The sequence below is a fragment of the Bubalus bubalis genome, chromosome 22, assembly GCF_019923935.1.
Source record: "Bubalus bubalis isolate 160015118507 breed Murrah chromosome 22, NDDB_SH_1, whole genome shotgun sequence".
Taxonomy (NCBI): domain Eukaryota; kingdom Metazoa; phylum Chordata; class Mammalia; order Artiodactyla; family Bovidae; genus Bubalus; species Bubalus bubalis.
In genome coordinates, this window is record NC_059178.1 from 24,477,096 (window position 1) to 24,493,869 (window position 16,774).

Sequence of the window (16,774 nt, forward strand, 5' to 3'; positions counted from 1 at the left end):
AATGTGAAATGGAGCTGAAATCATATTAATTTCATTGTAATGACAATGTTTACATAGTAATCATTTGGGATATTATCTGTAATATGTTTCAGGCATATTTTTAAAGAAAAACCTGTCTGTGAATTGGAAAATGGGAAATGTGGCTTTTTTTTTTTTGTTAATTAAACTTTAAGTTAAACCATTTTAGTCACTGGAAGGAACTGCCTCCATTTTGCTTTTTAAACTAAAATAAATGACATCTTCAGTGCATGATTACATAGAGCAAGAGTACAACTTCCTTACACCCCTAGAATGTGTTTCCGAGAAAATAGGAAGCCCTGCAAACTAACCGACTTTGATAATCATTTCATAAATATAGTAATAAAGAAACCACTGTTGTTCAAGTCTAAAAATATAAACACCGTATAGTTTCACAGTAATCATAAATGTTGGGATCTTTTTTTAAAAAAAAAAAGGTTTTACCTTTGGTTGATTTGCCTTGGGGAGTATTGCTCGCTGGGTTCCTCATGCAAGAGCTTAGAAATAAAGACTCAAATTCTTTTACATGAATTAATAAACTGCAGTTTTCACATTTGACTACAGTGGCTCCACCAGGCTTGCCCAGGTATCCAATGTCCACCCTCTTAGGCTGCCCGGAGATGCATGACATTTTTAACCCTTTGCTTTCCTACAGCCTGAGGTCAAATGATTCTGAAAGGTTCAACTTCTGAAGTCAGGCACAGCCATTTCTGTGATGCCTCTTCCTGATCCTTTCACCTATCAGTCCAGTTCATTCTGCTGCTGCCCATCATAATATCAAAGTTCTTGGAGTCCCTGGGCTCCCAGGAGAAATCTAATGCTAAGGGCGGGTGCATAACTGAAGGGGCCACCACTCTCATCACTGTCCCTCATCTCTAATTCTGTCACCATCCACCTGGCGGGTTTTGGTATGAAACATCAAAGTACCATTGATGCCTGTGTGGCTTCTCACTGGGGTAGCCAAACATTTGCATTCATTCTAGTTTTCTTTAATCTGGGTTTAAAACTGTCTGGTAAACAAGCTTTTAAATTGGTCTGGTTTTAAGAAAACATTACAGATGTACACACATTACTGGTAACTGATTTTCTAGAGCTAACCATCTAATTACTTTTTCATCAATTTTTTAAAATTGTTGTTAAAAAAATAAACTATGCAAGGAAAGGAAAATATGACTAAAACATTTTCAACAATCGTACTTTCAAAAGTATCTACTGAGTGTCCCAATCCTGAAGATTTTAAATGTCCAAAAGGACTGAAGCTAAGGATTGATATATGGTACCTAGTGACAGTTATACTATAAATCATTATTAACTTGATTTCTAAATCTTCATGCATGGTATCTGTGATCAGAGCTTTGCATCACCCCATGAACTGGAGGGGAAACAATGAACAAACGCAATCAGAGTTGGTGGAATACGGTTTGCACTCTGTGCTTCCTTTTTTTTATCCACACGAGACTCCACCTTAAACAACCGGCGGGCAACTCCACTGCAATAAGGGTAACTAGGCACTCCACGAAGGCCAGCAAAGGAGGAACACAGAGAGTGCTCTTTGGAGAATCATGGAATCCATATTTTAAGATACTTCTCACATTTAGGTTTATGAGAATTTAAGGTATTTTATTAAAAGATGAAATCATCAGATTCACATGGACCTTTTTGCAGCCTGAAAACTCACTATCTTTTTCCTAAAAATCCTTTGTGATTTAGATTCCCTTTCCCACTGTACTTTTTTTTTCCAGTCCAAGTTATGAATGACTTGTTTTTGCAGTGGCATTTAAAAATAGCCCACCGGTTTCTAGTTTGCTGCTGCCCCGGGCGTGGGGGAGGGGAGCAGGAATGGCCTCTTTCAGTCTTGTGTTCAGTTGTCATGGCGCAATGTCTGTCCCTATGACGAAACAGCCTTCCGGGCCACCAAGGTCACCCCGAGGCCCCTAATTCGTGATGGTCCAGCAGGATGTTTTAGGAGCTGACTCCATACCCCCAAGGGTAGGAACTCCCTCCAGGGTGACCCTGCCGAGTACATCTCTGTGTGTCTGTGTGTGATGTGTAAATGGGTGTAACTCACTGGGACACCAGCAAAGCTAAACGAACACAGTTTTAACAATTGCTTCTTCCTCGTTTGGCTGTTTAGGTTTGGGTGGGATCGGGGGAGAGGGCAGGGATGTTTTTAAACTCTGAACCCAGATGGTACCACACGCTGCCGCCCTGCTTAGAGGGGATGCAGAATCTAAGAGGCGACCGCTGCCCTCTCCTTACCATCTCTGGCATCCGAAAGAGTCTGGAGCCTCCAGAGAAAAACCACAGTAAATGTGCTGGAAGCTGCAGCCTTTAGGTGAAGTGGGGGCGAGGGGCGGGGGCGGGAGCTGGTTAGATTTTAAATACCCATATCCTTCCCTTGGAGAGACTAGTTCTGCCCTCCAGCTTTACCCTTGGCCTTAAACTTCCCAGTATTTTTTTCCCTCATGCATCTTTTTGAAAACCCAAGCCAGAATACTAAGGAAAAAATATATATACATTTTATGTGCTCAGTAGCTCAGTCATGTCTCACTCTTTGAGACACCATGGACTGTAGCCCACCAGGCTCCTCTGTCCACGGGATTCTCCGGGCAAGAATACTGGAGTGGGTTGCCATTTCCTTCTCCAATACATATATGTGTGTGTGTGTGTGTGTAAATATGTATACAGTGTGCAGATCAGAACTAACTTAACCACCCTTAGGCTTAAAAAAAAAAGTGTGTGCTAACTACTGACCTATCCCAGTTTCCCCCAAGCTTGTCCTGAGAAGCTGTGTAATGTCCTGAACCTTCTGCTTTGATCAGGAGCGAAGGGCCCCTCCTCCAGTGCCCAAGAAGCCGGCGAAGGGCCCCGCGCCGCTGATCCGGGAGCGCTCGCTGGAGAGCTCGCAGCGCCAGGAGGCCCGCAAGCGCCTGATGGCCGCCAAGCGCGCCGCGTCCGTCCGTCAGAACTCGGCCACCGAGAGCGCCGAGAGCATCGAGATCTACATCCCCGAGGCGCAGACCCGGCTTTGAGGCCCCGGCCGCCGCGCTCCCGCCGCCGCCGCCGCCGCCGCCGCCGCCGCCTCCTCCCCGGCGCCTGCCCACCCGCGTAGACGCGGCCCCTCTCTAGGTCACCCGCCAGCCATCCTCCGTCCTCCTCGAGCTAGTCCGTCCCTAGATTCCAGCAATATCCAACTGTAGGGTATCTCAGACATCCAGGATCCCGCGGGGCGGGGCGGGGTGGGGGTGGGGGTGGGGGGTGGTCCCTAGGGATCTCGCCGTCTTCCACGCGAAAGAAACTAGGGCTCCGATCCCCTTGATTTCCCCGACACGCTTCCTATTTTGGGCGAGCAGATTGGAGCGCTTGATGTCCAGCCTCAGACATCACACCCTGTCACCAGAGTCCGGGAGTGACACGCCGAGAGGGGATGAAGAGGGGCTGGGCGCGGGGGGACCAGGATGTGTAGTGGGTGCCCGGGGGGGGGGAGGGGGTGGGGTGCGGGTACCTGCGTCGCTCACAGCTGCACAAACTGCCTCACTGTTGTGTCATCAGTCACTGCTTCAAATGTCTGTCTCAGCAGAAGATTGTCAATTTGATCTTTCAGGGACATCCATCTATTCCGAAAGGCAATAAAATGAAGACAGGAAAGGCAAGACCAAGGAAGCACTGCTAGCTTAAGAGACTACTTAAGGGATTTTTTTCTTTTGTCCTATTCTTAAGACAATTTAGACCTGAAGTGTTTTCTCAACTTTTCTTGTACTATGTATATTATATTGTTGTTGTGGTGGTGGGCGGGGGGAGGTCTTTAAAGGGGAAAGTGTTGGTTCCATTACTTTGTTAGTGTCCATCTTGGGGAGGGGGGGAGCCTACCTAATTACACAGATAGATGTACATCTCTGCTTACCAAGTGCTGTAAATGGCAGCCGGCCTGCTTTCTGAGAAGAGTCGGGATTTTCCCATCATCCCTTTCGAATGCTACACATTCGGTCTCTGTTAACCCAGTAGTTCATAGGGCAGACGTTTGTCTCCATCAGTCTTTCCTCACTGCTCCACAGTCCTATTACACCCCCGAATCAGGATTTTGTCCTGTGTCAAACCCATCAAATAAGCTTTCTGTCCCAGTAGACATGCTGTCTCACTCAAAGAGCAGCCACTCATCTTGAGGTCCCAGGTAGAGAGAAAAGAAATTTGACCTGCAAGGTTCAGCAGCCACGTGGAGGGGGACAGCCTCGCGGTTCCTAAACACTGAAGAGACCCAGGGATTTGGCAGAGAAGGTTGATTTTTGTTTTTAGTCATGATGGATGGCGTATGACCTTTGTGGCCAGCTGAAGTTATCTTTAAATGCCCTTACTCCTAGCAGTTTAAACACTTAGAATGAGGTGATCTTACATGGTCACTGGCATTTTAACCAGCTCCCTAAAGTGTTAGAAATTATCATTGAAAAATGAAAGACTTTTAAAAAGATATATCAGATACACTTGCACCAGAGACGCTTAAAAAAAAAAAAACACAAAAAAACACTCTCATAGCCAGGTGCTAATTTTATTTTAAAAATTAAGAGAAGTGATGGGTACTGGCAACAACTATTTTCATGGACATATTCTAAAACCACTAGAGAATTCGCTACCTCTCAGAGCCATTGATGCTTTGAGCTATCTTTATAAACAGGGCACAAATGTTTACTGCTAAGGTTTACAAGAAAAGGGCTACTAACTTATCTAAAAACAAACCAACTTTTAACTTGAGTGGACAAAGCACCTTTGAGTACTTCGTAAAATTGGAGCAGATAGAGAATTTAAGCTTCAAGTATTTTCTGGTTTTAAAAAGAATACATGTTTTCTTTACTCTGTAGCAGCCGGGGAAGGTCACACAAAGTTTGTATCAGGTAAGGCCAACTGCCACCTTGGGTAGCCTATGGTCATGTTCAGCCATGACAATGACTCAGAACTCACAGACTAACGTGAAGGAAACAGCATCCATTTGAAGACCCATGTTCCCATCCACAGCTCTGTGCCCTGAGGGAGAGATAAGATTTGGATGGAGAAATAGATTTCTAAAGATCATCCTACAATATTTTCTTTGGAAACTGGTTTAGCCCAGGATATTTTAAGAGAGACGAGGTGGCCTACTACGTGAATGGTATTTGTATATTCATAAGCTATTTTTGGTAAGAATTTTAAATCTTTTAGCAGAATGCCTACAGGCATCATGACCTTTGCCTTCCTTAAAAACACCAATTGTACAAACACTTTATAAAAAGCTAATTATTGATGTTAAGACATGACCCCACATAAAACTGCTTGTTGATCACTTGCCCTCTTAAGCCTGACACCCATAAGCATAACCCTTGTTACATTGTTCTTTTTGATGTAATTTGTAGAAATGTTTTTTAGTTAATAACAGAAAATGTATGTACCCTGAAAAATTACTTATTTTGTTTAACTTTGGTACAAAGGTGTTTGGGTATTTTCTTGGGGAGGGGGGAATTACAAAAGAAGTTTGTCTCCCACATCAAAAAAATGTTCAAAGAAATTAAGTATTTATTATATTTTTTGCAGATGTTTCCATACAACTCACATAACCTTTTTGTAAAGAGAGATGAAGAAATGGATTAAAGATTTTTAATATTTGAAATGGTAAATAGAACTAATTTATTTGTACTATATTTCTGTTATTTATAGATGTTTCCTTAATGTTTTACTGTGCATTACCACTTTAATTTAAGCCTTATCCTTGTGAATTTACCATTTCTTTTTTAAAACATGTCTAGATGCATATTTTAAATAACTGGAATGTAAATCACTAGCATATCTGAATTCCCAAATGTAATTTTTAAAAATTATTTTGGTTTGGAAAAAAAAAGATTCATTTGAAAGCTTTCAGATGGAGGGGTGGGGAACATTTTTATGGCTTTATGAATTGGAATTTCATAGGCTTATCTACCTAGATTGTGTGCGGACAAAAAAAAATTGTAAATAGATGAATGTTTCCCATAATGTAAAAAGAAATTAATAAAATAATTAATGCACTGCTTTCAGGTCTCTGTGTTTTCACTACAGAGTCCTGCTTCTTCCAGAATAGAAGTAATTGTCTTTGGGGGAGTGATTAAGCAGTTCAGAAGCATATCATTCTGATTTTCATTGTAACAACACATGTTCTAGTACCTGTGAGCTTGTGGGTAGACCTTGTCCCCTGTGGAAGGGATTTAAATACAGAAAACTAAAAGTCCTTTTACTGTGATTGATCATACACTTCTGAAAGGTTCAGGTCAGGGACTATATGTTTTATGAAAGGAGTTATCAGCTTCTCAAACATGTACAAATCTGTATAGATTTTAACCCACGTGGGTATCTTGCCAAACATGTCAGTTTTGTTTCCTACATAGTTCTCCAGGGTAGGGAAAATCAGAATAATGCATTGTGGGTTTCATTTCACCCTTGCACTAATGAAAAACTACTCCCTGAGCTTCGGTAACTCGCCCAGTATGACACAATTATTAAGTGACCCATTTAAGTCCAAAATCCAAACTTTCATTTAGCTTTGTCTTCTGTGATGTCTTTGTCTTTCTTCCCACATTTAAAATTGGTAACTGCCACTGTTGATCTCCCCTGGTTTTCATCTACATCATATCTGTAAAACTTACTTTATATGCAAAAATACAGACTCACCAAAAACAAGGTAAATTAGAATGCTTTATAAAGTGGACTTGCAATGATCTGAAAATGCCCCAACTCTGAAACCTGTGTCCACGGTACTCCCTCCCGCCAGGTTCTTGGGCAAAGCCTTCAAACTACATGCAACAGACTTGGACATTGTTAAGCAAATAAGCCATTTTGTCCAATTTTTATACATAAGCAAGAACCTGTGCTAGTCACCAAAATAACACAATGTACTTTTGAAAATGCTTCAAAAGAGTAGAGATCAAGTGGCTGTACACAGGCAAGGTTGCAAAGATTTCATTACCTTGGCTCTCGTGCTGACCATTCACGTAGTCTGAACCGTGATTATACTTCTTGACTTTTAACAAATTCTGATATTTCATCGGGGCTCCTTAAACATTTCAGCCAATCCAAAAATGAAATTAGGTTTTGCATGCAAAAAATTGAATTTCAGTGAAGAAATTTCCTGTTACAGGGTCCACTCCTCCTGCAAAATGTAATTTCATTTTTTATAGATAGGTATTGAACAAAATGGTTTGAATTTCTTTTTATATCTTTGAAATCCAGCCCCTTGAAAATATAAGTTGATTTTGGTTTAAATAAACGACATATGAAAAATCCTAGTGTCTGACTGTGTGCGTTCTTGAATGCCACTATCACCAAAGGGAGTTGAAATCCACCTGGGGTTTGTTCAATAGGCTATTTGTCTTTCAGCTGCTAAACCAAAATCAGATCAACTCCTTTTGCAAACAGAAACCAGAGGCCCAGCCCGAAAACCTCTCTGGTCCTAACTCATCTCTACTGGTGTAAGTTCACAGTTGTTTAGTCCATGTCCAACTCTTTTTGACCCGATGGACAATAGCACTCCAGGCTTCCCTGTCCTTCAATATCTCCTGGAGTTTGCTCAAACTCATGTCCATTAGGTTGGTGATGCCATCCAACCATCTCATCCTCTGTTGCTCTCTTCTCTTCCTGCCCTCAATCTTTTCCAGCATCAGGGTCTTTTCCAATGAGTCAACTCAGTTTCCCTCATAGCTCAGCTGGTAAAGAATCTGTGGGCACTGCAGGAAACTCCAGTTCAAATCCTGGGTAGGGAAGATCTGCTGGAGAAGGGATAGGCTACCCCGTCCTATATTCTTGGGCTTCCCTGGTGGCTCAGATGGTAAAGAATCTGCCTGCAATGTGGGAGACCTGGGTTTGATCTCTGGGTTGGGAAGATCCCCTGGAGAAGGGAATGGCTACCCACTCCATTATTCTGGCCTGGAGAATTCCATGGACTGTATAGTCCATGGGGTCTCCAAGAGTTGGACACGACTGAGCAACTTTTACTTTCACTTCACAACTCAGTTTACAGAATACATCTTAAATTTCTCTGCAAATCCCTTATTTCCCCTGAAGCAGAGAGAGGAGACACTGTGCTCTTCCTGGCTGGGCTTCCTCCTGATGCAGGGAGGCATCGTTGGAAAATCACAGGGAAGCCCCAGTGCAGTGGTCAATGGATCATTTTGATATGACCTGTATGCAAATAAGCACAAGCCTGAATTTAGAGAACATGGCTGAAAGCAAGAAAACATTTTAATAAATATCCAAAGTCATACTCTGCCATGTAGCTGATTGAACTGTTGCTATTCACCAAATGTTTTCACTAGAACAGATGAAAAATACCAGTTCTTCTACTTAACGCTTCTAGTCTGGCTTCTGGGAGATGTAGATGTTAATGTCCTCTTTCCAGATTACCTGATAGGTAAATCAGTGTCACAGAGAACTTCTTCTAGGGATTCTTCTAGGGATTCCCCTGGTGTTCCAATGGCTAAGACCCCACACCCCCAATGCTGGGGGCCAGGGTTTGAACCGTGGTCAGGGAATTAGAACCCATATGCCACGACTAAAAAAAATCCTGCATGCCACAACTAAGATCCAGTGCAGCCAAATAAATAAAATAAAAATTAAAAGAGAGAGAGACTCTTTCATTAAAAAAAAAAAAAACCTCTCCTTTCACTTTAAAAAAAATATATATTTATTTTTATTGATTGATTTGACTGTGCCACATCTTAATTGCAGCACTTGGGGTATTCAGTCTTCACTGAAGCATGCAGGATTTTTAGTTGATCTTTAGTTGAGGCATGTGGGATCTAGTTCCCTAACCAGGGATTGAAACCAGGCCACCTGCATTGGAAGGCAGAGTCTTAGCCACTGGGCCACCAGGAAAGTCCCTCCTTTTCACTTTAGAAAGGAGGATGTTTGCTGTTTACTCACTGAGTTGTGTCCAACTCTTTCATGATCCCATGGACTGCAGCCCGCCAGGCTCCTCTGTCCATGAGATTTCCCAGGCAAAAATACTGGAGTGGGTGGCCATTTCCTTCTCCAGGGGATCTTCCTGACCCAGGGATTGAAAGCACGTCTCCTGCATTGGTAGGTAAATTCTTTATCACTGAGCTATCAGGGAAACCCATACATACATACACACACACACACACATATACATATATATATAAATACACACACACATGCATAGAGTGGACAAATTGATTTGAGATGTATTTCACCCTGGATTTCAAATCTTTACCATAATAAAAGAAAAGAAATGTAGAAAACTTTTAGAAGGGGCAAGACAGCAATGGACTTCCTCCTCAAATTCCATTTTTTATCCACTACTTTCTATTCTAGAGCTATCAGACAGCCTCTATAAATGCTTTTCTTAAGAAGAATGTGTTTCTGCCAATTAGAGGAGGTAGGGAGGTTAAGAATAGGAGACAGCCAAATTGACTGAGTAATCAGCAAAAATTGAGGATATTTAATCCACAAATCTACAGGGATGCCTGTAAAATTATTCCCAATACTGAGCCCACTAATATCTTGCTTTCCAGTTTCTTTTCCTATGGCATAAAAAAAGAATTCAAACCCTATTATCCTAAGGGTAAGTCTGAAACACCTTACCACAAAACATAACCTTTTCTTTAAAAAATAATGACATGTTTGACTCATAAATCCATATGAAGTATTCATCAAGTTTAGCCCTATTATCTTGTGATTTTATTAAACAAATATATTCTTACCTGCAATTAGAATATCACTATGTACTTGTTTCCAAGTCATTTACAATAATGTTAAACAGGACCATTTCAAGTAGCAAAACTGAAAATAGCATTATTTACAATTCTGTCCAGGAAAAAAAAATCCCTTAATTACTATTATTTTCTTTTTCTTGTCTTAAAAGTCATCACCCAGTCATCACATAATGTACCTTCGCCTTTCAACCAGACACTGATTGGACTCTTTTCAAAGACTTTTAGAAAATGTAAATGACTAACATTCACTTGTTTTCCTGATCCTGTATTATTAACCAGTTCAAAAGTTACACCTAAGAATAGTTTCCTCTTTAATGCTACTCTCCCAACCCAAAAATGTTAACTCGAAGTGTTCAATGATCTGTCTTATTAGAGAATCCACCTACTCTAAGAATGCACTAAAGCTAAACAATTATCTAGACACTAAACAGGAAAACTGAAAGGTTGGATTCAGCATAGCAGTGTGACATATAATGAAAGTGGTCAATACTAAATTTTGAACTTCAAATCCCAGTTCAGCAAGATCAACCACAAAAGAAATATGAAGTTGAAATTAATCACAAAAGGATTATACCGTATAAAAAATTATACTTACATTTCAATGGAACTGTGTAAAGGACTGAATCATGTAGAATAGCTGCATGTACACTATAGCAGTGTTGATAGTCAATTGTGAGACATCAAGACGTTGACCTTAAGGAGAACAGGGGATGCAAATAGTCTTAGTTTTCTCTTCTGTTACAAAGAGGGAAAATGCATTCTTCCTACTAACTCTAGTACAAGGAGGTTATAAAGAAAAATGATAGGCTCTATAATCTTAAATTCTGGTGCTTTCACTGCTTCTGAAGACCAGTGCTTTGCAAATAAAAAACATTCCTACATAGCTAGCCTCCGGAGATCTACACGAGTGATGATCAGTTGAAGACCCCTTCCTTCTTTCTAGGGCATTCAGGTGCAATGCCTACCAGCAATTTCTCTTATGAAAAATGAAGAGGAAAATCTAGGGAATTAGATAATACTATGGATGTCCCCATAAAGTACATTGGAGGAAACATTTCTGCAGGTTACAATTAAAATATTCTATTCACTGTAAAGGGGTGACATTTTCAAGGTGTTTTGGTCTTAGGGAATAACCTCTTGCTATGGAAAATATTTATTTCTATAAGTGACGTTTTATATATATATATATTTTATATATATATATATATATATTTTTTTTAAGTGATGTTTTTTAAAACACCAGCAGCTTTGGGGAATTCCCTAGAGATCCAATCGTTAGGACTCCATGCTTCCCTTGGAGGGGGCACAGGTTCAGTCCCTGGTGGGTAAAACTAGGATCCCACAAGCAGCACGTTGCTAGAAAAAGCACCAGCTTCATCACGTCATTTCCTTTCTAGAATAAAACCTAATGTACTTTGCTACCTCAGCCAATACAATGTCTGTCTGTAATTTGAAATTGCCAAGTGTGAGAAGAGGCAGATCTTAAACAAAGGTGAGAAGGAGGTGAGGTTAAATAATTTACTCTTAGATTCTTTTCGAGGGAAGAGAGCCTGGTTGCCTTCACTGCCTTTGCTGGGAGGATTTGACATGTTTCGTCTCTGCAGCCTGGCAAGAGCAGGACCAGGAAGATCAGGAGCAGCCTGGTACTGCCAAGGTTGAACTTGACAAACTTAAAGAGCAGCTCAAGGCTCCCAACTTGCTTCTTAAGGTAGTCGAGCAAGGTAAGGAGTCTGGAGTGGCTGAAAGGCGATCCTTTCCAAGGAGCTGGTGTCTGTTTCCGTCTCAAGTCAGCGCCCCAAAGATCTCTTGACTAGCAGGTTGTTCAAAATGAAATCTGAAAGAAATCTTACAGAGAGAGTAAATAATTGATCAATAGTTTGGAAAGTTGGAACACAGGAAAGATGATGACATAGCACAAAACAGGATTTCCGAACTGAACGCAGATGCCTGTGAAGCACTTTGGGAACAGTAGTGACATGAGGAATAGGTATTCAGATAATTCTGAGTAATTCTGGACACAAAGAAAGGAAAACACCCTACTCTTGGGGGCCTAAGAACGTCAGGGTCTGTCAGTGGCTGAATTCATCATGTCATCGTTGTCAAGGGCACTTCTTTTAAAGACAGATTATGAGGAAGCCAAAGACCAGCTATTCTTCCAGCAAAAACAGCACCTTACAGTTGGATTAAATATTTAACTGAGAGAATTTGGGTTAAATATTAAGGAAATGCTTACCTAAAGAAATACGAGGTTTTGACCACCCTGAGAGAGCTGGTATACTGTCCCCAGAGATGGTCAGGCTGACAAAACTGTCACCTCAATGATCCTCTTGAAGGAGGGCAGGTCCTCCGTGGCTCTTAGTGTTCAAATGTGTTTGTTAGATGATAGACACAGAAAAGACAGGTCCCCCCACCCCTTCCACACCCCAGGGTCCCTGTTGGCTTCATCTTGCAGTCAAGATTTCCCAGCAGGGCTCCTGTCAGTGACTCCAGATACACGTACAGATAGGACCCAGCTGGGAGGAAACAGGCGGAGGGAAAAGTCCCCACACACGCCGGCAGAAACACCCCCACATGTCACTCTGATTGTAACATTCTGACGTGAGGTTGGTAGGAAAGCATTGCCAAATCCTTATAAGACATTTACAAATAGCCTCAGCATTTCTCTTAGAAACTGAACCGACCCTCTCATCAGCCTCATGCTGCCCTGAGTAGACCTGTCTGCCCAGTAGGGACAGGCCCATTGGGTAAGTGGGGAAAAACGCAGACTACAGAACCAGAACGCTTCGGTTCAAATCCTTAGCTCACTGTGTCTTCTCGGCCAAGTTACTTAGCCTTTCTGTGCCTCAATTTCCCCATGTGTACAATTAGGATGAAAATAGTACCTGTTTCCCAAAAAGGACCTACTGTATAGCACAGGGAACTTGGCTCAATATTCTGTAATAACCTATATTGGAAAAGAATTTGAAATAGATATATGTATATGTATCTCTGAGTCACTTTGTTGTACACTTGAAACTAACACAACATTGTTAATCAACTATACTCTGATATAAAATAGAAATTAAAACAAGAAAATAGTACTTGTCTCATAGAGTTGGTATAAGGATTAAATGAATTACTATATGTGTGTGTGCTCAGTCGCATCTGACTCTTTGGGATCCCATGGACTGTAGCCAGGCTCTCTGTCCATGGGATTTTCCAAGGAAGAATACTGGAGCTGGTTGTCATCTCCTGTTCCAGGGGATCTTACTGACCCAGGGATTGAAACCAAGTCTCTTGCATCTCCTACATTAACAGGGGGATTCTGTATCATTGTGCCACCTGGGAAGCCCCAAATTAATATAGGCAAAGCTCTTAATACAGTGCCTGACACATGGTAAGCATTCAATAAATGTTCACTATATCATCATTACACTTTTACATTTACGGAGAAAGCATATTTGATATGCATCATGTAATTAATCGTCACAGCAACCCCATGAAATAGATACTACAAATAGATTAAGGAGACCTCAAGGTCACAGGTAAATGACAGAGCTTGTCTTTGAATCCAATCTAACTCTAGATCCTTTGTATGTGGGAGATTTTTATGCAAGACAAAAAGACAAAGCAAAGTAGCTAGGTGTTTTCATTTTTTTTTTTTTTTTCAGGTGAAAAATGCACACGTACGAAAATTTCAAAAAGAACAAGAGAGAATATAATGAATACAAGCCTACTTTTCACTCCAGTTCTTTGCTGCAATAGTCAACATATTTGAACACTTGGTTGTACATCCTTTCAAAATTTTTCAATGCACATTCAAGTGTATATTTTTTTCTTTCCCCACAGACTGGAAGCATACTAGACACATGATTCTATTATTTTCTTTTTCATTTAGTAATGACTACTCCATTGACTCACCCATTCTCTTTAATGGTTCCATAGCATTCCACTTCATGAACGAACCATAATACACTATTAGTCCCTCAAATGATGGACATTTAGGCTATTTCCACCATTTGCTATGACCAAAAAAAAACCTGCAATGAAAATTGTTTACAGTGGGTCTTTAGGACATGCGGAAGTGTATCTTAGGGTTATATTTCTAGACAAATCAATGCATACTTTTGTTTTTAAATACTGCCCATTGGCCTTCCAAAAAGGCTGCGTTGATTTTTACTTCACCAAGCACATATGAGTTTCAGCACCTGCCTTTGCAAACAAGGAAACAAAGCCTTCATAAAGCAAATTCAGAGGTGTACTTAAAACAGCAACCACAAAACTGGCATCTTCCAGTTGAATTTCAAAAAGGAAGGAGAAAAGGTCTCTAGAAATGTGGAGGTAGATGTACTGTAACGTCAATCCCAGGGTGTGAACTCCTCCCGCAACTGGGTCTGTCTGCACACCCCTTAGACGGCAGCCTGGCTACCCAACTCCAGTATTCTTGCCTGGACAAGATATTCCATGGACAGAGGCGCCTCATGGGCTACAGTCCATGGCTTAGCAAAGAGTCGGACACGACTGAGTGAATAACACTTTCACTTTTCCCTAGACAGCTGCCTTTTCATACTGTTCATGGGGTTCTCAAGGCAAGAATACTGAAGTGGTTTGCCATTCCTTTCGTGAAAAGAAGAGAAGCAAAAAGCAAAGGAGAAAAGGAAAGATATAAACATCTGAATGCAGAGTTCCAAAGAATAGCAAGAAGAGATAAGAAAGCCTTCTTCAGCAATCAATGCAAAGAAATAGAGGAAAACAACAGAATGGGAAAGACTAGGGATCTCTTCAAGAAAATTAGAGATACCAAGGGAACATTTCATGCAAAGATGGGCTCAATAAAGGACAGAAATGGTAGGGACCTAACAGAAGCAGAAGATATTAAGAAGAGACGGCAAGAATACACAGAAGAACTGTACAAAAAAGATCTTCACGACCCAGATAATCACGATAATGTGATCACTGACCTAGAGCCAGACATCCTGGAATGTGAAGTCAAGTGGGCCTTAGAAAGCATCACTACGAACAAAGCTAGTGGAGGTGATGGAATTCCAGTTGAGCTCTTTCAAATCCTGAAAGATGATGCTGTGAAAGTGCTGCCCTCAATATGCCAGCAAATTTGGAAAACTCAGCAGTGGCCACAGGACTGGAAAAGGTCAGTTTTCATTCCAATCCCAAAGAAAGGCAATGCCAAAGAATGCTCAAACTACTGCACAATTGCACTCATCTCACATGCTAGTAAAGCAATGCTCAAAATCCTCCAAGCCAGGCTTCAGCAATATGTGAACCGTGAACTTCCTGATGTTCAAGCTGGTTTTAGAAAAGGCAGAGGAACCAGAGATCAAATTGCCAACATCCACTGGATCATGGAAAAAACAAGAGAGTTCCAGGAAAGCATCTATTTCTGCTTTATTGACTATGCCAAAGCCTTTGACTGTGTGGGTCACAATAAACTGTGGAAAATTCTGAAAGAGATGGGAATACCAGACCACCTAATCTGCCTCTTGAGAAATTTTTATGCAGGTCAGGAAGCAACAGTTAGAACTGGACATGGAACAACAGACTGGTTCCAAATAGGAAAAGGAGTTCGTCAAGGCTATATATTGTCACCCTGTTTATTTAACTTATAGGCAGAGTACATCATGAGAAATGCCAGGCTGGATGAAGCACAAGCTGTAATTTAGATTGCTGGGAGAAATATCAATAACCTCAGATATGCAGATGACACCACCCTTATGGCAGAAAGTGAAGAGGAACTCAAAAGCCTCTTGATGAAAGTGAAAGTGGAGAGTGAAAAAGTTGGCTTAAAGCTCAACATTCAGAAAACGAAGATCATGGCATCCGGTCCCATCACTTCATGGGAAATAGATGGGGAAACAGTGGAAAGAGTGTCAGACTTTATTTTTCTGGGCTCCAAAATCACTACAGATGGTGACTGCAGCCATGAAATTAAAAGACGCTTACTCCTTGGAAGGAAAGTTATGACCAACCTAGATAGCATATTCAAAAGCAGAGACATTACTTTGCCAACAAAGGTTCGTCTAGTCAAGGCTATGGTTTTTCCTGTATGGATGGTCCTGTATGGATGTGAGAGTTGGACTGTGAAGAAGGCTGAGCGCCGAAGAATTGATGCTTTTGAACTGTGGTGTTGGAGAAGACTCTTGAGAGTCCCTTGGACTGCAAGGAGATCCAACCAGTCCATTCTGAAGGAGATCAGCCCTGGGATTTCTTTGGAGGGAATGATGCTAAAGCTGAAACTCCAGTACTTTGGCCACCTCATGGGAAGAGTTGACTCATTGGAAAAGACTCTGATGCTGGGAGGGATTGGGGTCAAGAGGAGAAGGGGACGACAGAGGATGAGATGGCTGGATGGCATCACTGACTCGATGAACGTGAGTCTCAGTGAACTCCGGGAGTTGGTGATGGACAGGGAGGCCTGGCGTGCTGGGATTCATGGGGTCGCAAAGAGTTGGACATGACTGAGCGACTGATCTCTGATCTCTCTCTCTCTCCAGTGGCCCACGTTTCCTCAAAACTCTCCATCATGATCCATGAGTCTTGCTTGGCCTTACATGGCATGGCTCATAGTTTCATTGAGTTAGACAAGGCTGTGGTCCATGTGATCAGATGGGTTAGTTTTCTGTGATTGTGGTTTTCATTCTGCCTGCCCTCTGATGGAGAAGGATAAGAGACTTATGGAAGCTTCCTGATGGGAGAGACTGACTGAGGGGGAAACTGGGTCTTTTTCTGATGGGTGGGGCCCTGCTCAGTTCAGTTCAGTTCAGTTCAGTTGCTCAGTCGTGTCCGACTCTTTGCGACCCCATGAATCCCAGCACGCCAGGCCTCCCTGTCCATCACCAACTTCCGGAGTTCACTGAGACTCACGTTCATCGAGTCAGTGATGCCATCCAGCCATCTCATCCTCTGTCGTCCCCTTCTCCTCTTGACCCCAATCCCTCCCAGCATCAGAGTCTTTTCCAATGAGTCAACTCTTCCCATGAGGTGGCCAAAGTACTGGAGTTACAGCTTTAGCATCATTCTCTCCAAAGAAATCC

General features: G+C 41.7%; 1 protein-coding gene and 1 long non-coding RNA gene across 10 annotated transcripts in view; one reads left to right on the top strand and one right to left on the bottom strand.

Annotated features, from left to right (window-relative positions):
* The window catches only part of DLGAP1 (DLG associated protein 1), a 785,192-nt gene extending 779,140 nt beyond the window's left edge, over window positions 1–6,052 (top strand). For all 9 annotated transcript variants that reach the window (XM_006071833.4, XM_044934621.2, XM_044934623.2 and 6 more), the window contains one exon: window positions 2,841–6,052. In XM_006071833.4, the coding sequence (XP_006071895.1) occupies window positions 2,841–3,050 (210 nt within the window). In that variant the 3' untranslated portion in view covers window positions 3,051–6,052. The remainder of the gene's footprint in view (window positions 1–2,840) is intronic.
* LOC112581385 lies at window positions 5,873–12,696 on the bottom strand. The gene is made up of 3 exons (XR_003105931.2): window positions 11,269–12,696; window positions 10,342–10,439; window positions 5,873–7,165 (listed from the first exon to the last, which is right to left on the bottom strand). It is a non-coding gene; the product is annotated as an uncharacterized LOC112581385 (long non-coding RNA).
* Window positions 12,697–16,774: the final 4,078 nt, after the last annotated feature.